The following is a 26227-nucleotide window of genomic DNA, read 5'->3' on the forward strand; positions in this document are numbered from 1 at the left end:
GTATACGGTGTACGTTCACTGTAATATGATTCATTTCATGCCAAATAAATAATAATAATATTATAAAAACAAGGGCATGTTACATTTTTGCTTATGTCCATTTAAATGTGCAATAGATAGATATTTTCATTTATCTCCGGAATAGTGAGTTAAGTCAAAATAAGTAAATGACATAAAACGGCTTTTTACAGATTTTCTTTCTTTTTTAGAGACTTTTATTTTGAGAGGTAGGATTTATTTTCACAGAAACATTTTGACAGTGCTGATTTGAATTGATATAATCAATTAAAGTTGACTAAAACATCTCATGTAGCATCCCATCATGAGAATGAGTAGATGCGTTCGACTTAACTACGACTTCTTTATTAGCCTTTTTAACCGATAGGATGCTATTAAACGTTTGGAAACACTTTCCTTCATCAGGATTGCCCCCCAGTTTCAAGTTGCCGCTTGTCAACCAGGAGGTGACGGAAGGCAACAGTGTGTTTCTCCACTGCGAGCTCAACAAACCGGCTCCGTCGGTGGAGTGGAGACGAGGATCGGTGCCGCTGAGGACCGGAGAAAAGTTCCAGATGAGGAAAAAGGAGCTGCAGGTGGAGATGAAGATTGTGGAGGCCGCTCTAGAAGATGCTGGAGAATACAGTTGCTTGTGTGGTGAACAAAAGACCACAGCAAAGGTGCTGGTGAATGGTGAGTTTTGCAACGTTAGTCACTTTAGTTTAGAGAGAGTCGAGCTGTTGAACAGAACCTTGGTTAATACTGGTCTGTATTAACATGGCTCTCCTGGGATAAGAACCCAAACCAGCCTATAGAAATGTTACTGGTGTCATTAAAATGATTTCTGAATTACGTGTCTAATATACATTTAATTTATGATCACATGTTTATTTTTATTCACTTATAAAAACTATTTAAAGCCATTTCAATTCATCCTCATAGCACTATTAGATCATTATTCAATTAATACTTAATATTTCCATGTTGCATCTATTAATTTGTTTTCTACATAAATGTTTTATATTTTTAGTTTTTTTATGGTACACACTGTTGATGTTTTTTAACAGTGCCTTTGTTAATAATGTGTTATTTATATAAAATTAAATGTCCTTTGTATTACTGTACGCAGACGTGGACTTCTTTAAATGAATGTATGATCCAGCATATTATTTAAAAAACAAACATATTTCAATAATTCACTTTTATATACTGGACTTTCTCTTTTTACCAAATAATTGAATGTATTCATTTCTTAAAATAAGCTCAATACCACAACATTTTAACATTAGATTGTCTCAAAAAGCATGAATACCATGTCCACAAGAGTTGATTGGGTAGATCCAAAAAGTCCAAAATTCCAAGAAGTATCTGGGAACAAACAACTGGTGGCAACTTGGAGGTGAAGGCAAACAACTAGAGAAAACTGAAGCTCAAAGAAACACATTTTGTCACAACATGATACAGGAAGTTTCTATCAATTGTAAAACATGCAGGAAGTAAAACCGTTCAGGAGAGTAAACACAGAGAATGCAGGTCATAATGTTATGGTTTATTATCTGTAATCCAGTGATCAGTGAGGTTCAATCTTCTTTTAGAGCGACCCATCAAATTTGTCCAAGAGCTGAAGAACGTTCAGGTCCAGGAGGGAAATGGAGTGACTCTCTGCTCCCAGCTCTCCAAACCTGGGTTCATGGTCAAGTGGCTGAAGGCAGAGAAGGGGTTGACCAACGGTGAGAAGTTCCAGATGAAGCAGAGCGGCTGCAACGTGGAACTTCTCATTCGGAAGAGCCAGCCTGAAGACAGCGGCATCTACAGCTGCATCTGTGAGGATGTGAAAACATCTGCCACCATAATCATCACTGGTTAGTTTTCCAGTCCAGATGCTGATTTCACACGTCTCATCGTGACTCTCACTTCTCAGGAATTCCACTGACGTTCAAGCAGAAGCTGAAGAACATGGAGGCGGTTGAGGAAGGGAGTATGACGCTGCACTGTGAGCTGTCCAAAGCAGGAGCTCAGGTCCAGTGGAGCAAAGATGCTCAGCTTCTGAAGCAGGGAGGAAGATACCAGATGAAGCAGGAGGGCAGAGTCTGTGAGATGCTGATCAATGATCTGACCTTGAAGGATGCTGGAGAATACAGTTGCTTCGTTGGTACCACTGAAACATCTGCAGACGTCAAGATAAGAGGTACTTGATCGTGGATGGATGGATTATGGACGAATGGTTGCAGGGATGGATGATGGATGGTTGAGGAATAGATGAATGGATGAGGGATGGATGATGGATGGATTAATGGATGATGGATGAAGGGATGTATGATGGATGTATGGGTGGATGGATGGATGGATGGATGAATGGATAGATCAATAAAGGTTGGATGGTTGATATATGGATGGATGGATGAAGTGATGGATGATGGATGGTTGAGGAATGGATGAGGGATGGATGATGGATGGATGGATGGATGATGGATGAAGGGATGTATGATGGAATGATGGGTGGATGGATGGATGATGGATGGATTAATGGATGATGGATGAGGAATGGATGAGGGATGGATGATGGATGGATGGATGATGGATGAAGGGATGTATGATGGATGGATGGGTGGATGGATGGTTGAGGGAGGGATGATGGATGGATTAATGGATGATGGATGAAGGGATGGATGATGGATGGATGATTGACGAAGGGATGATGGATGGATGAATGGGTGATGAATGAAGGGATGAATGGATGAATGGATAGATAAATGGAGGGTGTATGGTTGATATAGGGATGGATGGATGGATGAAGTGATGGAGAGAGGGATTAATGGATGATGGATGGATGGATGGATGGATGGATGGATGGATGGATGGATGGATGGATGGATGGATTGACATATAGATGAATAGATAGATAGCTGGATGGATGGATGGATTGACATATAGATGAAGGGACAGATAAATGGAAAGACAGATCGGTGGATGGATAAATAAATGGATGGAGGGATGAATGTCTATGACAAGTGTTTATTGATGCAATCATGTGCTTTTATTTTATTGTAGAACTTCCTGTAACGTTCAACCAAGAGGTCAACAGTTTGGAGGTGAAGGAGGGCGACTCAGCAGTCTTCTCCTGTGAGATCTCCAAACCCGGAGCGCCCGTGGACTGGAGGAAGGGGAGGGTGGTCCTCAAGCCTGGTTACAAGTACGAGATGAAGCAGGAAGCACAACAGGCGACCCTCATCATCAACAATGTGGAAGAGAACGATGGCGGGAAGTACACCTGCAAGACCAGGGACTGCCAGTCCTCGGCCGAGCTGACTGTCAAGGGTGAGAAGTGTGTGTCAGCAAGAATCTGGTGTTTCATGATACAGGTGCAACGATACAATGTATCGTGATACTGTAGTAGCAAGAATATATTTGTACTTGACTCTGGCTGTAACTACTTTCATTTGTTTTGAAACCAAAATATGTCCAAACATCAACTTTAAAAGCCCAGTCATAGTCGGAGATCTCACATGATTTTATGGCTACGTTTGAGGACTGCTGCCATCTAGTGGTTACAACACTCAAATTAAGAAACACTTGTATATTAAGAAACACTTGTAAATTACAAAAACATAAAAAAAACCGAATTATTTTACTTTATACACTCTTCATTGAACTATAAACCAAAAAAAGAACTATGATAAATAATAAAATAAAGATAAAATAAAATAAGACTTGGAAAAGAAAAAATGAAAAAAGATAAGATTCCAATAAAAATATGAAAAAAATGTATTTGAGAAATCGATACAGTGTAGTTGAATATTGATATGGTAATGTGTAACAAAAAAGCTCTGAATATTTAAGTATATATTTCTTTATATTTTCTTACACCTCTACAAAATATTATAGTTTTTTTTCCAATAAACCATCCTTTATTATGTTTGAACTGATGCACATTATTTTCTCGTCTTCATCAACAGCTCCTCCCATCACCTTCAAAACCAAAGTGAGGAACCAGCAGGTGGAGGAGGAAGCCACGGTGACGTTGACTTGCGAGTTGTCCAAGCCGGGCCTGAGTGCGGAGTGGAGGAAAGGCGAGGAGGTTCTCAAGAACAACTTCAAGTATCAAATGAAAAACCGAAGCGGCATGTTGGAGTTGATCATCAAGAGCTGTCAGGTGGACGACAGCGGACCTTACAGCTGCGTCTACGGTGATGTCAAGACTTCCGCCGTCGTTACCGTGAAACGTGAGCAGAGAAAACCAACGCACGATCATGTCGAAAATCCATTCAACTTCTTTTCCACCCACAGCGATCCCGCTTTCATTCCGAATGGGTTTGAAGAACCAGGAGGCCCCTGAGGGAGGAGATGTGATCCTGCGCTGCGAGCTGTCCAGGGACGGGGTTCCTGTGCAGTGGTGGAAGGGGGAGGACCAGCTCTACCAGGGGGGACGATACCAGATGTCACTGAGAGGAAAGATGGCAGAGATGCAGATTAAGAACATCCAGCCGGAGGATGTCGGGGAGTACAGTTGCATTTTCGGCGAGCAGAAGACAACAGCTGAAGTGAACGTGAGAGGTAACTCCCTTCTTTACAACTCACATTACTGTGCATGAATTGGAATTTACCGTTATCTGGACAAGTGGGACTAATTCTTCAAAAGAAAATAACTTATATCACAACAAAAACTGATTCATCCACACCATGTGCCATGAATGCCCCAATAAGTAAGAATGATCATTTAATAAAAGTTGTTTCTGGCACCCCCTTGTGTCAGAAAAGTGTAAGTGCAATGTCATACGATAAATCTTTTTGTAGATAGCTAGTGCTCACATGACACTCACAGATTTTCTGAACCATGACCTTCTACTAGTGATGGTCTTGTGAAGCTTCATGAAGCAGTGTCATTATTTTCCGAGTCCACTAGATGGCGGTCCCTGCACTATTTTCCTTTGTTTTAAAGAACTATTCTAATGAAACATCACATAATTTTTAAACTGATGGTGCCACCTACTGACCTCTAAAAAACATGACACAATCACAGCACATTGTTCCGGCAATATAAATCTATAGTAGCTAGCTTTGTCCCGGAACAGCAAAGCACTTTGACATTGTCAACACTGTGACATAAAAGGACATTTATTTGAACTTCGAGGAGGCACTAATTACTGCACCGATCTTGCTTATGGTGCCAAGGTAACAGTGAACTCCCATGATGCCTTTCTACACACTGCTCTATTTCGTGCAGATTTGTCGCTACAGTACTGTATTTAAATTATAAGGCTATGATGCTATGTCAAAAGGGCATAGCAGTGATTGGTTGGCTGGGCGGCAAAGCATAAAGGGAGCTGAGATGATTGTGGCGACTGAGATGGCACATCAAATGCACTTTTTAGTTTGCAAATTCAAATAAATATTGTTGATTTAAAGAAGTGAAAAATGATATTGTCACTACTTTGTGGATTTTGAACGTGACCCCCGTAATAATCGAGAAACCAATTAAATTTATTAAATGCTTATTATTGATTATATTAAGGCATTTTTTCCTCTTTTCAATTTGTTTAAAACATCTGTTATCATTGATCAAATGGCAATTAATTGATGACCACCTTTATTCTGGTTCACTTACTTTAGAGAATACATTTGTTTTCATTCAAACTATGTTTTTTCTTTTCTCAGCGGCAGCATCGGTGTTCGTCGAGAAGGAGCTGGAGGGTCAGGCAGTGATGGAGGGGAAATCGGTGCTTTTCTCTTGCGAGTTCTCGAGCGCCAACGTGCCCGTCACGTGGAAGAAGGACGGCGTGGTCTTGGAGGACGGTGGGCGATGCATCCTGAAGAAGAACGGCCCACAACATTCCCTGAAAATCCAGAGGTTGCAGCAGGAGGACGCCGGCGAATACTGTTGCATCACCAGGGGCAAGAAGACGGCGGCCCAGCTGATCGTGAGAGGTGGGTGCAGACAAGTGACCTCTTCATCTCCTGGTGGTCCGGCCGTATCTAGCTCCCATCTTCCTCCTCAGAGCGCGTGAGGATCGTGAAGGAGCTGCAGAACGTCTCGGTGACGGCGGGAGAAGACGCCGTGTTCGTGTGCGAGCTCAGCCACGCGGACGTGAGCGACGGCGTGTGGTGGTTGGGATCCACCCCGCTGCAGCAGAACGAGATGAACCAGATGATGTGCCGGGGTCGGCAGCACCGCCTGGTCCTCACCATGGCGACCACCGAGGAGACCGGGACGGTGGCCTTCGTGGTCGGGGAGGAGAGGACTTCTGCGAGTCTGCTTGTGACCGTTAAACCTAAAGGTGAGAAGATAAATAAACTTTACCTCCTGATATGGCTGTACATGAATCAGTCTTTCGAAACTTTCAGTGTTATTTGAGAAGAAGCCTCAAGATGTCTCCACCGTGGAAGGAGAAACCGCCAGGTTGATGTGCACCGTCTCGATTCTCAACTCCTGTGTGTCCTGGAAACGCAACCACATCCCTCTTTGTACGGGAGACAAGTATGAGATCCGTCAGGAAGGAAGAAACAACGTCCTGCTCATTCACAATGTGGATCCTCTGGATACTGGAGTTTATTTTTGTGACACGGGAGACGAGCAAAGCAGCGCCAAGCTCACCGTGACAGGTCTGTTCCATTGTTGAGCACACACACCAGTGAACACACACCTCAACCTCAGATCCGTTTCTTCATCCCTCTTATCGTAGAACTAATATCTATGAATTGAAAATCCTATTCACCCTATATTCCAACTTCACTCATTTTCTACTCACCATTGTTGGTAGAATTTTCAGTCATTTGTGTCTTTTTGTAGTGAAAGGTTCTTCTCTAAAAAACTGCTCGACTGTAACATCCATCTTGTATTGAAACCTCAACATAAGGAATTGTTGGTGAAAAAGATAAACAAGTCTTTATTTTAGGTTTGTCAGTGGAGGCTACAAGGCTACTTGGGCTAAATGGTGTGTAAGGTGCCAGTGTCTCTGCTACAAATGAGGTTAAAATATAGACTTTATTCATTTTTTTCTGAAATAATTATCTTGTCTGGGCTTCAATACGAGAGTGACGTTACAGATGAGTAGTATGGAGGTATTTGGATGTTTCTTGAATGAAGATGAAAAGGGAATCCTGGTCGCTACATTAGCATGGAAATGCATTTTTGTCATAACCCTTAGTCGACACGAGGGTGAGAAGAAAAGTGTGACAAACTCTCTTCAATCCATTCCACATCAGTTTTCCAGATCTACTGTTGTCGTTTAGAATATCTTCTAGCTAGCTGCTAACACTGTAAATGTGGCTCACAATGTTGGTATCCAAAAGTTTTTTTGTGGCCCTTGAGACAAATAGGTGCTCATGGATTGACATAAACCTGGATTATTTACATTTTTGGGCACCAATACTTTGTTTTAATTGAAGATTGCTTCAGGAATATGTTTACCAAATAATTGACAAAAGAGGGAAGAAGGGTTGTTCTATGAAAACTGGCATTATTTCAATTTGTTTTTTCATTTTAAACCCATTTCATACATGTTAAAGACATGGTCAGAGACTTTCTATTGTAACCCAGGTTGTCAGTTTTAATTGATCAGTTGGATTCATAATATTAATTCATCCAAATTGGGTTAAAAAAGAAAAAAATAATTCAGTTTCTCGTTCTATGTTGGATTGTGCTGAAGTAATTTTCAATGATCTTGAAACATTCATTCATTTGTATATGTTCTATGTTACACACACTACAGACACTTTTTAAAACTTTATATGTTTTTGGACTGTGGGAGGAACCGGAGTTCCTGGAGTCACCCCAATAGTAAAACATGTATTCAAAAACCATTCAATCGACAATAGTTTTTGACAGTTTTGAATTGGACGAGACACGAAAGGCACCCATTTTTTTTAAAAAGCTTGTCACTGATTTTAAAGTTGATATTCTGACGACAATAATTAATCTAAACCATACATTCGTCAACAAGCTATTAAACTGAACACTTTATTAAGACAATAGTTGTAATTCTTCTTCTCTTTCACACAGAACTGCCTCCCTTCTTCCAGGAGGAGCTGCAGAACGTGGAGACGGAGGAGGGAGGGTCGGCTTCACTCTTCTGTGAGCTCTCTAAACTGGGGGTCCCCATCCAATGGAAGAAAAACAACCTCCCGTTGAGAGCCAACAGGAAGTATGAGATGAAACAAGATGGCTGCTTCTTGCAGCTCCACATCAAGGAGCTCAAGGTGGACGACAGCGGCGTCTACTCGTGTCAGGCCGGAGGCGCCGAGACCAGCTCGACTGTCAAGGTCAAAGGTGAGTTGAGGGAGGATTTAACCAATCGTGTTTCACTTCATTGTGTTTTTCTTTGCGTCCAGAGCTCCCTCCCTTCTTCAAGAGAGAGTTGAGGAACGTGAATGGCGAGGAGGGCGGGGTCGTGTCGCTCCAGTGCGAGCTGTCCAAGGCCGCGGCAGCAGTGCAGTGGAAGAAGAACGGACTACCCTTCAGAGCCGGCAGGAGCTGCGAGACCAAGCAGGACGGATGTTTCCTCACGCTGGTCATCGGAGACCTCAAGGTGGAGGACGGCGGACGCTTCTCCTGTCGGGTGGGAGGAGCCGAGACCTGTGCGACGGTGACTGTGACGGGTATGTATGAACATGGAGATCACCCTGGATGAACTCCAGCCTGAGAAGTTTATCAACACTTTTTCATGATTAGAAGAAGAAAAGCTTCAATTTTGTTCGACAACTAATTCAGATTTTGGTCTTTGAGCATCTCAGAACCCTAAAGGTTCTAGTATAGTGTCTTGAGATAACTTTGTTATGATAAGACACTTTAAATAAAATTGAATTGAATTGAATTGAATTGAATTAAAGGTTCAAAAACCACAATAAGTTAATTAATTATTACTAAAATATTAGCTATTATTGTTAAAGGGCAGTCAATTCAATTGTTGTGAATCCCAATAGTAACGGGAACAAAACCTTTTTTTTAATTTTAAGCTATTTCAGCTAAATAAGCTCTATAAAGTATGAAATATTAAAATAAAAAAGAAAGAAATGTGCATCAAGGAAAAATATAAAAGGAAAAAAAGGGCCTAAAACAGAAGGAACATGTTGTTGTTATATGTTAAAAATTATGAATAAAAATGGATACAAAATAAAATGTTAGTTCACTATCAGAGGATTTCTGTTGGGTTTTTTTATTTGGTGGATTTTCATTAAGTAACTGTTTTTTATGAGAGTTGTATTCGTCCCATGCCATTGAATACAACACAGCCAGGTCTGCGGTATTGATCGCATCACACTCTTGCGATTAATCCAAATTAGTGAATGTTTAGTATTGTTTTATCCAAAGCATTTTAAGTATAAGTTTCGTCAACATAATTTTTAACGTTGTGTTTTGTCTTGTTTTCCTCACATGGTTTGTTGACGACATTTATTTTTTGTCAAACGTTCGTTTATTATTATTTAAACCAACTGTTTTCTTACTGTCGCTATCATGTGTGTGTTAAATCTGCCTGATAAGATGAGAAGTTATAGTTTATGTTTAAGTTTATAGTATATGTTTTATTTTAATTTTCAGGAAACATTGAATTTGGGTTTCATTTGAAATGAGGGAATTCACTTGTACGGCTGCTAACTGCTGATGCTCCGGCGCCACATAGTCTGTTTAGAACTAGCAAAACATGCTAAATACATTATCAGTATATACAGTAAATACAATATCAGTAAAATATTTAAACTTAATTATAATTCATCTAGAGACAAAATACGTCGCAATTTATCATTCGACATTGTTAACATTGCTAGATATCATCGCTTTAGTATTGACAACCTACCACGCCAACGTTAGATTTCAACCGTGTCTTTCTTGTTGCCATACAATGTTGAAGTACTTCTGCGTTTTTTATTTAATTATCTTTCTTTGTAGAGCGTCCAGCATTTTTCATAGAAGAGCTGCAGAATTCAAAGGCTGAGGAGGGCAGCACGGCGCTCCTGCGCTGCCAGCTCTCCAGACCAGGCGTGTCCGTTCAGTGGATGAAGAACAGGTCGCCGCTGAGGAGCAGCAAAAAGTACGACATTCGACAAGAGGGCGCTCTTCTGGAGCTCCACATCAAAAACCTTGAACTTGACGACTGTGGGACCTACTCGTGTCGGGCGGACAGTGCAGAAACCACAGCAGTTTTGACAGTGAAAGGTGCGTAAAGAGAAATCTTTATTTTTATATCGACTTATTTTTTTTATGATTTCCAGAACTTCCCGTGTTCTTTGAGAACAACCTGGAAAACATTGAGGCCGAGGAGAAAAGTTCCGCCTCACTGTGTTGTCGACTGTCCAAACCTGGAGTAACAGTGCAGTGGAAGAAGAACAAGCTTCTCCTCAGACCCAACAGGAAGTACGACATGAAGCAGGACGGATGCGACGTAGAGCTTCTCATCAAAGACCTCAACATGGACGACAGCGGAGGATACACATGCCAGGCCGAAGATGCAGAGACCAACGCAACCTTAACTGTTAAAGGTTTGGAAATCCTCACTTTTATTTTGTTTTTCTCTTTAACTCATCAACTTTTGGTCTTTAGCTTCATCATCAAAACATTTACCAGATCTATGTTTCTCAGACATACTTCATTATTTCATCATTATAAATGATTTCCAAATAATTTTCAAGTTGAAAACATGTTTGGCATGTGGCAAAATCTCGAAAAACTATGCAGATGTGGTGATGAGTTCACTGGGAGGGAGCAGGGCGGAGAAAGAAGGGTCTTGAAATGCATATGAAGAGTGTTTATTGACATAGAAAGTGACTCGTAGCAAGGGATTTTGTCTAAGTAAGAAAGCTAGCTAGGCAATGTTTACATTTTTAAGAATAAAAAAAGTTTCACTTTTAGATCAAGAACTGTTCCAATCTCACTAAACTGGCTAAAAATCAATAATTCATTTTATAAAGTAAAAAAAAAGTCAACTTCGACTGACCAAAGATAATAATTATTAATCAGATATAAACTAAAGTTACAAAAAAAAAACTTGGAAACTGACAAACAATGATCCAATCCAACAATTAGGGATGTAAGGAAATGTTCTTACATTTTAACCTTGCAATATATTTTTTTTAAATTTACAATAAACACGCAATTATTCAAAGAATTTGTTCATTTTTGTGTTAAAATGAAAAAGTCAGGCCGCTGGATGCTAGCAGTCATTACGTCCTCAAGATCCAGAAGATGACTGAGAACGAGAGGATACAGTGGACTCTTTTAAAGCTGACGTTTGGACATATTTTGGTTTCAAAACAAATTAAAGCAGTTACGACTTGTCGAGGGTCATGTGGTCTGTAAATATGAGAGTCAAGTACTCGACAATACTACAAATATACCCTTGTTTCTACGGTATTGAAATCCATATATTATCATCGCCCCTGTAGCGTGAAACATATCATATCACCCGATTGTTGCCACTACACATCCTGAATCTAGCTCAAGTATTTTTGTTTTTTTCACAGAACTTCCACTTTTCTTCCAAAAACATCTTGAAGACGCAACATTTGAAGAAGGTTCTTCTGCGACACTGTGTTGCGAGATATCCAAACCGGGAGAATCAGCGCGATGGACGAAAAACAATCTTTCTTTAAGGGCTGGTAGGAAGTATGAGATGATTCAAGATGGCCACTGTCTGTGGCTTAAAGTGAAGGAGGTCACGGTGGAGGACGGTGGAGAATATACGTGTCAAGTGGGAAGTGCAGAGACAACAGCGACTGTATCAGTGAAAGGTTAGTGAAGAGGAACTTAATAATAGTTTTATAGGTGAGCCACCATTATCCTTCCAAAATAATCACAGATTGTAGATCAGCTGGCACTAAATAAATGGTTTACTTTTATTTCTGAGCTTGAAGTTCGTCTCTGTGTTCCCTGCAGAGCTGCCAGCTTTCTTCAAGAAGGAACTAGAAGGTGTTGAGTGTCAGGAGGGAGATTCTCTCACTCTCACATGTGAGTTATCAAAGCCTGGAGTGTCAGTCCAGTGGAAGAAGAACAGGTCGACTCTAAGAGCCGGCAGGAACTGTGAGATGAAGCAAGACGGCTGCTTGGTCCAGCTTCTCCTGAGAGAGGTTCAACTTGAAGACAGTGGAAGCTACGTCTGTCAGGCAGGACGAGCAGAGACAAGTGCCAGAGTCTCAGTGAAAGGTGAGTCCTTTAAATCTCTGATGCTCAATGAAATAAAAAGAATGAATAATACTAAATCTTCTGCTGGTTTCTCAGAAATCCCACTTTACTTCAAGGAGGAGCTGAAGGAAGTGGAGGCAGAAGAAGGGGAGTCGTTGTCTCTGAGCTGTGAGTTGTCCAAGTCTGGTGTCTCTGCTCAGTGGAAGAAGGATGGGCGGCCGCTGAGAGCCGGGACAAAGTACCAACTGGAGCAAGATGGTTGTTTCTTCAAGCTTCACGTGGAGGAGATTCAATCTGGAGACAGTGGGAGCTACACTTGTGAAGCTGGAGGTGTCAAGACGAGAGCGACTGTCTCAGTGAAAGGTATATCTACACAAAGTACTTTATCTGATTTAGATTTCTTTGTTCGTACTTAATTAAACTTTAAATGGTTCCTTTGGTTTTCAAAAAATAACAACCAGGTCTCACTCTTGACTGGAAATGTGATCTGTTATTGATCTTTGTCTCTTCTAACGCTGACCTATTAGACAGAATAAGACACAGTACCTGGAACCATCTTGTTGTGATATCACAAAATTACACCAGGAAGGAAGAAATGTCAGCAAAAGACCTCTAAAGCAACTAATAAAAGTTGAATCATTCAATCCAAATCAGTTTATGTTTGTCCAATAAAGACTCCGGTTTCTTGAAGCATTGAAATTCAAAACACAATAAAAGTATTAATAAAATATATTATAATATAGTTGTTTATAGTTATGAAGCAACTCTACATATACAAGGATTTATACAATTTTTGTTTTCATTAAATTTTAAGAATTCAACTTTTATTAGAAACCAGCTGATGTCTAAAAAGTTAAAATTTTTTATAAATTGTTTTATTGTGAGACGAAACTGGAGTGCCTGGAGTAAACCCATACAACACGAGGAGAACATACAATCTTAAGACACAGTACCTGGAACCATCTTGTATGATATCAGAAAATTACACCAGGAAGGCAGAAATTTCAGCAAAAGACTTTTAAAGCAACTTATGAATCCAGAATCATTCAATCCAAATTTTTAAGAAAGAAACAAGTTTACGTTTGTCCCATAAAGTCTCTGTTTTCTAACAACATTCAAATGTAAAACACAATAATAGTATTAACAAAAATGATCATAATATCATTATACATAGACATTAAACATCTACCTATACAAGGATAAATGCAATTTTTCTTTTGATTAAATTCTTCCTTTTTTGAGGATTTCAAATGAAGAATTCAAATGACAATGTTTTGAATAAAATGGTAGTAAAAATAAAAAATAATGAATCAAAATATACATTTTAAGATACATTCCCACTGTAACTTTTTTCAATGTACTTCGAACCACCATTATCCTTCCAAAATAATCACAGATTTTGGATCAGCTGGCACTAAATAAATGGTTCACTTTTATTTCTGAGCTTGAAGTTCGTCTCTGTGTTCCCTGCAGAGCTGCCAGCTTTCTTCAAGAAGGAACTAGAAGGTGTTGAGTGTCAGGAGGGAGATTCTCTCACTCTCACATGTGAGTTATCAAAGCCTGGAGTGTCAGTCCAGTGGAAGAAGAACAGGTCGACTCTAAGAGCCGGCAGGAACTGTGAGATGAAGCAAGACGGCTGCTTGGTCCAGCTTCTCCTGAGAGAGGTTCAACTTGAAGACAGTGGAAGCTACGTCTGTCAGGCAGGACGAGCAGAGACAAGTGCCAGAGTCTCAGTGAAAGGTGAGTCCTTTAAATCTCTGATGCTCAATGAAATAAAAAGAATGAATAAAACTAAATCTTCTGCTGGTTTCTTAGAAATCCCACTTTACTTCAAGGAGGAGCTGAAGGAAGTGGAGGCAGAAGAAGGGGAGTCGTTGTCTCTGAGCTGTGAGTTGTCCAAGTCTGGTGTCTCTGCTCAGTGGAAGAAGGATGGGCGGCCGCTGAGAGCCGGGACAAAGTACCAACTGGAGCAAGATGGTTGTTTCTTCAAGCTTCACGTGGAGGAGATTCAATCTGGAGACAGTGGGAGCTACACTTGTGAAGCTGGAGGTGTCAAGACGAGAGCAACTGTCTCAGTGAAAGGTAGATCTACACAAACTACTTTATCTGATGTAGATTTGTTTGTTTGTACATCATTCAACTTTAAACAGTTCCTTTGGTTTTCAAAAAACAACAACCAGGTCTGACTCTTAACTGGAAATTTGATCTGTTATTGATCTTTGTCTCTTCTAACGCGTCAGCTATTAGACAGATTAAAACACAGTACCTGGAACCATCTTGTTGTGATTTTACAAAATTACACCAGAAAAGGAATAAAGTTCAGCAAAAGACTTCTAAAGCAACTAATAAAAGTTGAATCATTAAATCCAAATGTTTAATAAAGAAATACCTTTATGTTAGTCCAATTAAGTCTCTGGCTTCTCAGGGCATTACAATTAAAAACACAATAAAAGTCTAAAACATATTATTATATAGTTTTTTATATTTATGAACCAACTCTACATATACAAGGAACTTTTTTTCATTACATTTTGATAGTATTTTTTTGTATTTGAAGCCAGCAAAAGACCACTTAAGCAACTTATAAAAGTTAAAATCCAAAATAAATAGTTTTATTGTGAGAGGAAACCGGAGTGCCAGGAGTAAACCCATGCAACACGAGTAGAACATCCAAACTTAAGTCACTGTAACTCGAACCATCTTGTATGATATCAGAAAATTACACCAAGGAGGCAGACATTTTAGCAAAAGACTTCTAAAGTAACTCATGAAACCTGAATCATTCAATCCAAATTTTAAAGAAAGAAACAAGTTAATGTTTGTCCAATAAAGTCTCTGTTTTCTAAAAAAATTCAAATGTAAAAAACAATAATAGTATTAATAAAAATGATCATAATATCATTATACATGGACATTAAAAATCTACCTATACAAGGATAAATGCATTTTTTCTTTTGATTAAAATTAGGAATTCAAAGGACAATGTCATGAATAAAATAGTAGTAAAAATAAAAAATAATGAATCAAAATATAAATTTTAAGATACATTCCCACTCTAACTTTTTTCAATGTACTTCGAACCACCATTATCCTTCCAAAATAATCACAGATTGTATATCAGCTGGCACTAAATAAATGGTTCACTTTTATTTCTGATCTTGATGTTTGTCTCTGTGTTCCCTGCAGAGCTGCCAGCTTTCTTCAAGAAGGAACTAGAAGGTGTTGAGTGTCAGGAGGGAGATTCTCTCACTCTCACATGTGAGTTATCAAAGCCTGGAGTGTCAGTCCAGTGGAAGAAGAACAGGTCGACTCTAAGAGCCGGCAGGAACTGTGAGATGAAGCAAGACGGCTGCTTGGTCCAGCTTCTCCTGAGAGAGGTTCAACTTGAAGACAGTGGAAGCTACGTCTGTCAGGCAGGACGAGCAGAGACAAGTGCCAGAGTCTCAGTGAAAGGTGAGTCCTTTAAATCTCTGATGCTCGATGAAATAAAAAGAATGAATAAAACTAATACCTGTGTCGAACACGTCATTGCCTCCATGATCTCATCAAATCTTCTGCTGGTTTTCTTAGAAATCCCACTTTACTTCAAGGAGGAGCTGAAGGAAGTGGAGGCAGAAGAAGGGGAGTCGTTGTCTCTGAGCTGTGAGTTGTCCAAGTCTGGTGTCTCTGCTCAGTGGAAGAAGGATGGGCGGCCGCTGAGAGCCGGGACAAAGTACCAACTGGAGCAAGATGGTTGTTTCTTCAAGCTTCACGTGGAGGAGATTCAATCTGGAGACAGTGGGAGCTACACTTGTGAAGCTGGAGGTGTCAAGACGAGAGCGACTGTCTCAGTGAAAGGTATATCTACACAAAGTACTGTATCTGATTTAGATTTGTTTGTTTGTACATCATTCAACTTTTTATGATATCACAAAAGTACACCATGAAGGCATTTATGTCAGCAAAAGACTTCTAAAGCAACTAATAAAAGTTTAATCATTCATTCCAAATGTTTAAGAAAGAAACAAGTTTGTTTGTGTCCAATTAAGTTTCTAACAGCATTCAAATGTAAAACTAATTTTAAACACAGCGTATTAATTAAATATATTATAATATATTTGTTTGTAGGTAATAACCAACTCAAGATATGCAAGGATATAAACTATTAATTTGAAGGCAGTGATCTCCAAAATGTCAGCAAAAGACTTCTAAAGCAACTTGTAAAAGTTAAAATTTCAAACCATTTGTAAACTCACGGAACACAGCGAGAACATACAAACAAAAAAGTAATTATACAAATAATAAATCAAAACAATAATTTTAAGATCCGAATTCTATCCTTCCATTTCAATAAAACAATTCTCTCTCACATTCTTTGAATAAATAGTAATAATAATTAAAGTAATACATCAAAATTTATTTTGAAGGTTAATTCGTAATCGTTCCCCCTTGCTAAACTTTCTTAGAGGCACCAGTAACCTTCCAGAAAGAATTACAAAGTGTGGAGATGCAGGAAGGAAGCGTCGCCTCCTTGTGCTGTGAGGTCTCCAAACCCGGCGTCCTAGTCCAGTGGAAGAAGAACCAGGTTCCTCTGAGAGCCAACAGGAAGTACGACATGAAGCAAGACGGCTGCGTCGTGACGCTCCTCATCAAGGATCTCAAAATGGACGACAGCGGAAGTTACTCGTGCCAAGTGCAAAATGCAGAAACTACAGCGACTCTGACAGTGAAAGGTGTATTCAGTGGACTTACATGTTTGAATTAAATGATCTTCATCGTCTTAATCATTATTTCCAGAACTTCCCGTATACTTTAAGAACAACCTAAACAACCTGGAGGCTGAGGAGAGAAGTTCAGCCTCTCTCTGTTGCGAGCTGTCCAAACCTGGAGCGTCCGTGCAGTGGAAGAAGAACGAACTGCCGCTGAGATCCAACAGGAAGTTTGAGATGAAGCAGGACGGCTGCAGAGTCCAGCTGCTCATCAGAGATCTGACCGCGGACGACAGCGGGAGTTACACCTGTCATGCAGGGAGTGAAGAAACTGGTGCAACTCTGACTGTTACAGGTGTGTGAGATTAGAAATATTTTACTCAGGATCTTTAGTGCACGTGTACCATATCTGCCCCAAAACTTTCTTATTGTGTAGGTAGAAAAAATTCCAGGCTTGTACCTAGAAAATGATCTAGAAATGTAAAAGGAAAAAAAAGAGTGATGGAAAATATCAATATGGTGATATATCGTGGTATTCTTTTCCAACAGGCTCTATTATTTTGTGATAACACATTAAATATGTATATTTTCCAAATCATATTTCATGAGTTACCATGGTTTTTCTAGGGTTTATAGTTCAATAATGTGTGTGAAATATAGAATACTTCTATTTTTTACAATGAACATGGGGATATTCACGGTGTTTGTTCATTTTTCTGTTGCAATTAAACCTCCTCCGCAGCTAAATGAACATTAGAATGCCGCAAGATCCCGGCAATGACTGGGGTCGAGAGGATACAGTCGACTCCAGAAGCTTTTAAAGCTGATGTTTAGACATATTTTTGTTTCAAATGAAAAAAAGGAGTTACAACTCTATGTGTGGTCTGTAAACTTCCATTCCAGAAGGAAGTACTCGGACAGTACAGTAAATATGTGGTTGTTCCTACATTTTTCCAATATATCGTATCGGTGCTCCTGCATCGTGATACGTATCATATTGCCAGATTCTTGCCATTACAAAGCCTTACTCAATACTTCTAATCCGTCCATCGATTAAGCCTTTTTTTTATTGAACATATCAACCATTCATGTCAATTCAGTGCATGCAAAATTCAAAATAATTATTTAAAATCATAAATTTAATACTAATAGTTCAAACAGAAATGATGCTTCATCAATAAATGTATAAGATGAAAAAATGGTTACTTAGGAAATGGGAAGGTCTTATCAAAAAAATTGTCGTGGTGAAGCTTCATGAAACAGTGTCACTAGATGTCCACTAGATTGTGGTCTCTGCACTATTTTTCTTCGTTTTAAACAACTGTTCTAATGACAAAATACACTTTTAACTGCTGGCGCCACCTACTGACCTCTTAATAACATGACACTGTTTCATGAAGCTTCATCAGACCATCACTACTTTTTTCTCTGCAACCTATTTTCAACATCTGTTTGTCGCTTCCAGAGCTTCCGCCGTTCTTCGAGAAAACCCTGGAGAAGAAGGAGGTTCAGGAAGGAGAATCGGCTTCTCTGCTGTGCGTCGTGTCCAAACCTGGCTTACCTGTGCAGTGGCAGAAGAACAAGGTGCCACTGAGGGCGAACAGGAAGTACGAAATGAAGCAGGACGGATGTTCACTGCAGCTCACCATCAGAGAGCTCAGTCCTCAGGACGGTGGCGAGTACACGTGTCAGGCTGGAGCTGTGGAGACCAGTGCAAGCGTGACGGTGAAAGGTAACATTAAAGGTGTTTTTTTTTACTCCAGATGCTCATGAATAAGATCTCTAAAATTGTTGTTTTCAGAGCTGCCGCCGTTCTTTAAGCAAGAGTTGGAAAACATCACGGTCACAGAGGAGGAGTCCGTTTCTCTGCGCTGTGAACTGTCCAAACCTGGCGTCGCGGTCCAGTGGAAGAAGAACGACGTCCTCCTGAGAGCCAACAGGAAGTATGAGATGAAGCACGACGGTTGTTCGCTCCTGTTGACCATCAGAGAGCTCAGTTCGCAGGACAGCGGCAGCTACTCCTGCCATGCTGGAACTGTACAGACTCGCTCAAATGTCACAATTACAGGTTAGACAATTGTATCCATCTTATCTATCAGTTTTAAATATCCTTGCGTGTCCCTTGTAGAAGCCCCGCCTCTTTTCTTAAAAGACTTGGAAAGCCAAGAGGCCGAAGAAGGAGAGTCCGTCTCTCTATCCTGTGAGCTTTCCAAACCGGGAGTACGAGTGCAGTGGAAGAGAGACCACGTGCTTCTGAGAGGAAGCAGGAATTATGAGATGAAACAAGAAGGTTGTGTTGTCACTCTTCTGATCAAGGAGCTTCAGCTGGAGGACGGAGGGAACTTCTGCTGTGAGACAGGGGAGCTGAAGACATGGGCCACAGTCACCGTGAAAGGTTATTATCATTATTATCGTACATCCACCAAGGAGTTTAATTCACAATATTTTACACACTGTATAAAGTAAATAAATGTTACATGACTCAAAACTTTTCAACTATTATGTTGATTTAAGTGTGCTTTAAATATATGTTGGATTCTATTGTACTCATCAGTGTTTGTTTGTACAAAACTCTCTTTTCATTTAAATATTTACATTGTGACCCTGCTCTACAAAGGCGCTATATAAATAGAGATTATTATTATTAGTAGTAGTAAATTTACTTAAGCCCCGCCCACTGGAAACACTTGTGTTTTTCTGGAGATTAAATCTTGTATACCATAATCATACGATTGGTCAAACATCAAGGGTTGTCACCGCATATCATCCATCCTGGAAGTCTCCACCTCCAAGGGCCTCATTGTATAAACAAAGCGGGGCGTGAAGCCTTTATTATGTCATAATTGTCACGAACTGATCAGGGCAGGAGACCCAGATGCGGAAGTCAAAACGTCCACGAAGGAAAAGTTCAGGAAAAAAGTCTTTAATAAATCCAGAGCGGTCCGTAATAGGAACAAAAAACAAAACAGGCACTCTGGACGAAGGCAGGGCACGGCTGGAGATCGGGGTCCCAACAGCAACTAAAACAAAAAGACAAAAGACTCACGTGAGTAAATAAAAGTGCTGACAACGTCAGGAGTATCCAAAGGATTATCCAGTTCTGATTCAAAGGCGAGGAGCGAGATCGAAGGGATAGCCAACCTGGTCTGGAAACACAATACTCTGGCGAGTTCCTCCGGGTAGAGACGCTCCTTATCAATGGGAAGAACCCGCCACTCAATCATCACCAGCCGCGCACCTGCCAGCGTCTGTCAACTCAAAACACAGGACACATAAAAACGAAAAACCACCTTCAAAATAAAACAAAAGAACATAAGCGTGACAATAATGGCTTTCGTAACCTCTCGTTCGCCGAGATTTCAGACGGGAGATTTAAACTTTATAAAGTAATAACTAATATAATAATAATAATAATAATGTTCTACTAGTATTTGTCACTGAAATGTTTCTCTTTATGTGATTGTGTTTTGTATTGAGTGTATGAGATATTTGGACTAGGAATTTGTCGTTTTTGCAGTGTAGAGGCTTTACGGTTAATGACAAAACCTTCTGTAAATGAAACTAAACACCAACTAAATTGGATTTGGGTTAGCCCATTTCTAATAAATCCTAAATGTTTCCACTCCTGTCCAGAGGTAATAAATATGGTTTAATTTCCAAAAACGTGTTATTTTGATCAAGTACAAAAGACGACAAAACATTTTTATTGTGTACATGTTAACCACTTTCTCCCTCGTGCACCACTATTATAAGGTTTTAATACTTAATGTACATTATCTTTATGTGACTTCCAGGACGAGCTCATTTTACAAGCGAGCTACGAAACATGGAGGCCGAGGAGGGAGCCACAGCAGTTCTCTCCTGTGAGTTCTCTAAGCCAGGAGTTCCAGTTCAGTGGAAGAAAAACAAATTGCCGCTGAGGGCGAACCAGAAGTATGAGATGAAGCAACATGGCGCGGCCGTCCAGCTGCACATTAAAGATCTCAACAAGGATGACGGTGGAAGCTACACGTGTCAGGCAGGAGGTGCAGAGACAACTGCAAGTGTTTCTGTCAAACGTAAGTTAATTTCAATCATTTTAATGAGTGAGAAGACAAGCTGGTGATGTTTCTCTGCTTCTTTCTTCTCAGCACTTCCAAAAGTGGAAGCACCAGCCATTCTTCCGAGGTCAAGAGGATCTATTTCAAAAGCTCCAGAGGAGAACTTGGTTCAAGTCGCGGCACTTGTTCCACCAGAGCCTAAAAAACGTTTGAGAAAAGCCTCTATGACGCCATCGGAAAAAGACCTGGAACTCATGCTGGATGCAACACCGTCCAAGTCGTCACTGGAAAGAGAACGTGATCAAGAACAGAAAGGATTTGAAAGGATGGAGAAATGGACGGATGTTGCTGACACTAGGAAAACAGATGTGAGCGAAGATGAAAAAGGAGAGAAAGTCTTTGAGAAAACATCTACTGGAGAAAAGTTGCTCAGGCCAGAGATGAAACCTGAGAAGAGTCTGGGGAAGTTCTTGAAGGTGGACCAGGAAGTGAGTCGAGTGTCTCAGTCAGACGTTGTAGATCAACTTGAAGTTGAAGAGAATACAAAACCAAAAGCTCCTGGAAATAGACTTGAGGTCAGGGAGGACGGTTCAGAATCACGGTGGAGGAACAGCAAGGAGGAGAAGCAGCCGGAGACACTCAAGGCAGATCTGAACGTGACGAAAGACAAATCTATTTCTCTCCTGAAAGAGGACGAGAGCGAGAACAGTGAAGTTGATTCTATTAAACCACCATCAAGGTCTAAAGTGAGGGTAACATCAGGAATTAAGGAACCTCTGAAGCAAACGACAAAGGAAGTCAACCAGAGAACTCAACAAGAGAAGTCCAACGACACCATTCAGTCCGAGAGCGATCAAAGACAGAGGATTAACGTGAATAAAGTCTCCAGAGATGAGGAACCAGAAAAGAAAACTGTTACTGTAGCCAATGAAAGACCTGAATACAAGGAGTCCGATATCATCCCCAAAGCTCCCATGAGAGCGAAGAGTAGAACAAGGACAGGAGGCGAGAAGCGACTTTCACAGGATATTGAGACTGATCAGCAGGAGCAGGTGACAGAACCAGCCGTGATGAAACCCGACGGTCGTTCAGTCAAGACTCTTGAGAGTCAATCAGCTGATAAAACGACATTTATGAGGCACGTCAGTGAAGAGAAGCGAGAAGCAAAAGTTGAAGCTAAGAAGCCGATCGAACAGCCAGTGAAGCCGATGGTGGTAGAAGATGAGCCGGTGAGAAGGACGGAGGTGAAACATTTACCAAAAGTGGCCGAAGACGTTCCTCTTCTGCCAGAACCAGCCATGATTAAACCTGAAGATCATTCAGTCAAGCCTCTCGAGGGTCCTTTGAAAAGAGAAACTGCTGATAAAAGGGCAAACGTGAGGCACGTCAGTGAAGATAAGCAAGAAGTGAAAGTTAAACCAGTGAAACCATTGGTGGTAGAAGATGAGCCGGTGAGAAGGACGGAGGTGAAACATTTACCAAAAATGGCAGAAGACGTTCCTCTTCTGACAGAACCAGCCGTGATAAAACCTAACGATCCTTCAGTCAAGCCTCTCGAAGGTCCTTTGAAAAGAGAAACCGCTGATAAAACGGCATATGTGAGGCACGTCAGTGAAGATAAGCAAGAAGTGAAACCAGTGAAGCCAATGGTGGTTGAAGGTGAGCCCGTGAGAAGAACGGAAGTGAAACATTTACCAAAAGTGGCCGAAGACGTTCCTCTTCTGTATATCTCAGAAGATGAAACCTTCTCAGAGGCTTTGTCCGAGCTCCCGGACAGTCGCGTCCAGTCAGGAGCCGGACCATCAGGACCTGACACTGAGAGCAGAGAGACGGAGGTCGATCATCTGGACTTCTCAGACGAACCTGAGATGCGAGAAGCCGCGGTTAAGATCCAGGCGGCGTTCAAAGGATACAAAACCCGAAAAGACATGAGACCAGCCTTCAAGGAGGTGTTTAAGAACCAGACCGTGGACGTGGACGACAGCATCAGTTTGGTCTGCGCCGTGGACGGGGGTCCCACCAGGGTCCGGTGGCTGAAGAACGGCCTGGAAATAAGCGCCGACTCGAGGAGTCACGTGGACACTTCAGCCGACGGTGTTTCCAGGCTGGTGATCACCAACCTGAGCAGCAGCGACAGCGGCATCTACACGTGCGAGGCGTGGAATAAATTCGGCGTCACCTCCTACAATGGAAACATAAAAGTGGTGCGGCCCGATGAGGCGACCTCCAAGTCGCTGCTTCCGCCTCTGGCCGCCGTCACGCCGCTGCAGCTCGCACCCGAGACCAAACCAGAGGGTGGAGTTTCTCCGGCTGCAGCAGACGCCGACAACTATGTGGAGAGTGTGAACGTATCGTGGTGGGAGGCCTACAACCTGACGGAGCAGGACGCTCAGATGAGTCCGAGTGACAGGAGGAGAGCGTCACTGGTGGCCTCCAGCTCTGGTGAGTAAAACTATTTTGAGAACAGGACGACGCATACCTCTGCCAAGGAGCAAACATGCATGTACATGTAGGTGTGTGAGAAAATATCCATACACAGGTGTATCTTGATGTTTGTTTTTACAAATGATAATTGATTTTATTTCAAATATTTTGTCCTATCAAAGTTATTTTATGGCTTGAGATTTATTAGTCTTTGCAAAATAAAATAATCACATTTTTTTTCGATTAATGCAGTCTTGAAAATACTGCGTTTTTGTGTTTCAATTAAACTTCCGGCCGCTCGTCCCCTGCGACAAAAGAAATTCCACGGGATACCGGCGATGACTGAGGATGAGAGGATACAGTTGATGTTTAGGCAAATTTTTAATTTAAAACAACTTCGCCAAGACTCTGTAAATCCTGCCACACTAGAGTCAAGTACTCGGACAGCAGTACAAATCCCAATATAACACAATATATTATATTTTTGCCTTGTATCGTGTACGTATCGTATCACCAGATTCTTGCCACTAAAGACTTATACATTCTAATTTATGAAATAACACCTACCATAATTTTAAAACGTGGTTGGCTCACGGAAAAAGCTTGGTCTTAAACCGAGAATAAAACTCACAAAGCTTGAGGAAAAAAATCTGATGCTTTCTCACTACAGTCACGTTAATTTAATTGATTTAAAGTTTTATAAAGTTAATTTTGTTAGCTAGTTCTGAATGAATCCGGCAGCACGAGGTGAAGTATATAGGCAGCAAAGAGAGGCCATACAATAAATCCCTATAAAACTATCGAACAACACCAACATTTAATCCCCTCTAATAACCAGCGATTCATTTTTTAAACTAATGAACACAAAAAAGGTTTAAGGAAGACTCATCCATGATTTTAACTCCAACAGCGTCGAGTCCTTCTGACTACGATACAGCTCCAGATATGATCGAGTCCAATGAGAGCAGTCCTGCTACCACAAGGTCAGTGAACACTCACATTTCATTTTTAGATGTATCTAGCTGTAAACTTTTAATGTTTTCTTTACAGAGCTGCACCCAAAGAGTCAACTAAAGCTCAGATGCCTTTAATTCCGACAAAAGATCCTCGTCCACAACCTGCTCTGGATCTTCTGGTCGTCAAAGGTCAGAATATATTTACTTTTACACTTAATTTAAAAGTATTATTCACTTATCTATTTGTTAACTCGTCCTGCAGAGGCCCATGATTCCAGACTCAAAACACCGTCTCCCAAGCATCCACGTGCTCACACACCTCTGACTAGTACAGTGTCTGGATCAGAGTCTGACGGAGAAGAGAACCAGCGAGAGGTCGGATTGAACTAGTATGATTTAGATGAGATTAGATCGACTTTATTAATCCCTGAGTCTATTAGTGTTGCATCAGCGGATAGGCGTTAGTAAATCTTAATTATTAAAGTCTAAAGTCTTAAAACATATGAGCGGACTCAAATCATAGCTCAAATATACACATGAAAATAACATGTGAATAGAGAAAAGCGAGGGAAGAGTTGTGATTATAAATAGAAACTAATCAGTACCTATGTCCAGTACTGACCATTACCATCCAGAGGTCTTATAGTCTTTTACTGTAAATGTCACAAAAAGTCATAGTTTTACCAGATTAATATTTAAAAGAAAAATATGTGAACGAACCTCCTTAGACCCTCATACAAGGAAATTACATTTGTTTTCAAATACAATTTAAAATAAATATACAAAAACCTATATATTAACCACATTAGCTTCACCATATATTTAAGGGACTGTCAAACCAAAAAAAGAAGAAAAGAAACAACATATTTAAATATTCACATAGAGGACAATAAAAAATAAAAATAATTAATTGCTAAAACATGGAGTTGTTATACGTTGAAATGAGTAACTTTCGTTACCCAGATCTGAGTTGGACTAGTTAGACTAACAGTAAATGTGTTTTATTAAAAGAGAAATATATCATAATTAAGTATATGTCAATGCAGTTCACTGTCTGATAATGTTTTGTTCTTCACACATGATGTTATTGACGATCAACTCCTTCAGACCTTCGAGATCTTCGTGGCCAGAGCAGATTGTAACCCCAACAGTGGAAGTAAGGACAGCTTCGTTCTGAAGGAGGGTCAGTACGTGGAGGTGCTGGACTCGGTTCATCCTGACCGTTGGCTCGTCAGAACCAAACCCACCAAAACCAGCCCAGCTCGCCAGGGTTGGGTTTGTCCCGCTTACCTTGAGAAGAAGAGAAAGGTTGAGATAAAAAAACTAAAAAAAACAGCGATAATGTTCTTTAAATGATCATTTAATTCAAAAAAATATGTTTGGGTTGTTTCAAACAGGAGATCTTCTCACAAATAAGACAAGCTCAGGAAGATCTCGACGGCATCGGTTCCACAAGAGAAGAATACAGAAAAGTGCTGAGGTTAGGTTTTTTATCACAACATCTATTCTTTTTTTTAAATTTGAATTAAAATCTTGACAAAACAACAATTTTTGCTCCAGTCAACTGGTCCAAGGTCTGATAGATGGCGAGGAGGAGTTCGTGGAGGAGATGAAGGAGTTCACCTCTCATCCGCTGCTCTCTGCCGACACCAGCCAGAACCTCCCTGTGAACATCTGCAGCCAGAAGGACCTCATCTTCAGGAACATCAAGGACATCGTCCTCCTCCACGAGCGGTGAAAACCATCGCGTCCACGACGAAACGTTTGACCTGAAATCATGTGTGATTCTCTCCTCGTTCAAGGTCCATCCTGCCGAACCTGAGGGAGTGTTTGACCGACGACGACGTCGCCGCTCATCTGATCCAACACGCCGAAGACCTGGAGAAGCATCTTCACTACATGGAGGGTCAGGCTCAAGCCGAGGCGTGTCTAAGTGACAAAGCCACTCAGGAATTCTTCCAAGTAACGGCGGCAAATCAGATCCATTATTCTAGAAGCTTTATTTAATGG

General features: G+C 40.7%; 1 protein-coding gene across 1 annotated transcript in view; it reads left to right on the forward strand.

Moving 5' to 3' along the window:
* Positions 1-26227, forward strand: part of obscna (obscurin, cytoskeletal calmodulin and titin-interacting RhoGEF a) — a 67015-nt gene that overhangs the window by 22063 nt on the left and 18725 nt on the right. Inside the window, exons 22-55 of the mRNA XM_087783647.1 lie at positions 424-690; positions 1593-1859; positions 1919-2185; positions 3049-3315; positions 3954-4220; positions 4285-4551; positions 5653-5922; positions 5994-6272; positions 6340-6597; positions 7997-8263; positions 8326-8592; positions 9881-10147; positions 10204-10470; positions 11452-11718; positions 11864-12130; positions 12206-12472; positions 13583-13849; positions 13925-14191; positions 15296-15562; positions 15680-15946; positions 16555-16821; positions 16886-17152; positions 18263-18529; positions 18599-18865; positions 18926-19192; positions 20592-20855; positions 20928-23279; positions 24172-24244; positions 24312-24406; positions 24480-24592; positions 25325-25525; positions 25615-25697; positions 25778-25951; positions 26020-26179. Coding sequence (XP_087639773.1) covers positions 424-690; positions 1593-1859; positions 1919-2185; positions 3049-3315; positions 3954-4220; positions 4285-4551; positions 5653-5922; positions 5994-6272; positions 6340-6597; positions 7997-8263; positions 8326-8592; positions 9881-10147; positions 10204-10470; positions 11452-11718; positions 11864-12130; positions 12206-12472; positions 13583-13849; positions 13925-14191; positions 15296-15562; positions 15680-15946; positions 16555-16821; positions 16886-17152; positions 18263-18529; positions 18599-18865; positions 18926-19192; positions 20592-20855; positions 20928-23279; positions 24172-24244; positions 24312-24406; positions 24480-24592; positions 25325-25525; positions 25615-25697; positions 25778-25951; positions 26020-26179 — 10196 coding nt within the window. The remainder of the gene's footprint in view (positions 1-423; positions 691-1592; positions 1860-1918; positions 2186-3048; positions 3316-3953; positions 4221-4284; positions 4552-5652; positions 5923-5993; positions 6273-6339; positions 6598-7996; positions 8264-8325; positions 8593-9880; positions 10148-10203; positions 10471-11451; positions 11719-11863; positions 12131-12205; positions 12473-13582; positions 13850-13924; positions 14192-15295; positions 15563-15679; positions 15947-16554; positions 16822-16885; positions 17153-18262; positions 18530-18598; positions 18866-18925; positions 19193-20591; positions 20856-20927; positions 23280-24171; positions 24245-24311; positions 24407-24479; positions 24593-25324; positions 25526-25614; positions 25698-25777; positions 25952-26019; positions 26180-26227) is intronic.

The sequence above is a fragment of the Callionymus lyra genome, chromosome 2 (assembly GCF_982586985.1).
Source record: "Callionymus lyra chromosome 2, fCalLyr1.hap1.1, whole genome shotgun sequence".
In the NCBI taxonomy this organism is placed as follows: Eukaryota; Metazoa; Chordata; class Actinopteri; order Syngnathiformes; family Callionymidae; genus Callionymus; species Callionymus lyra.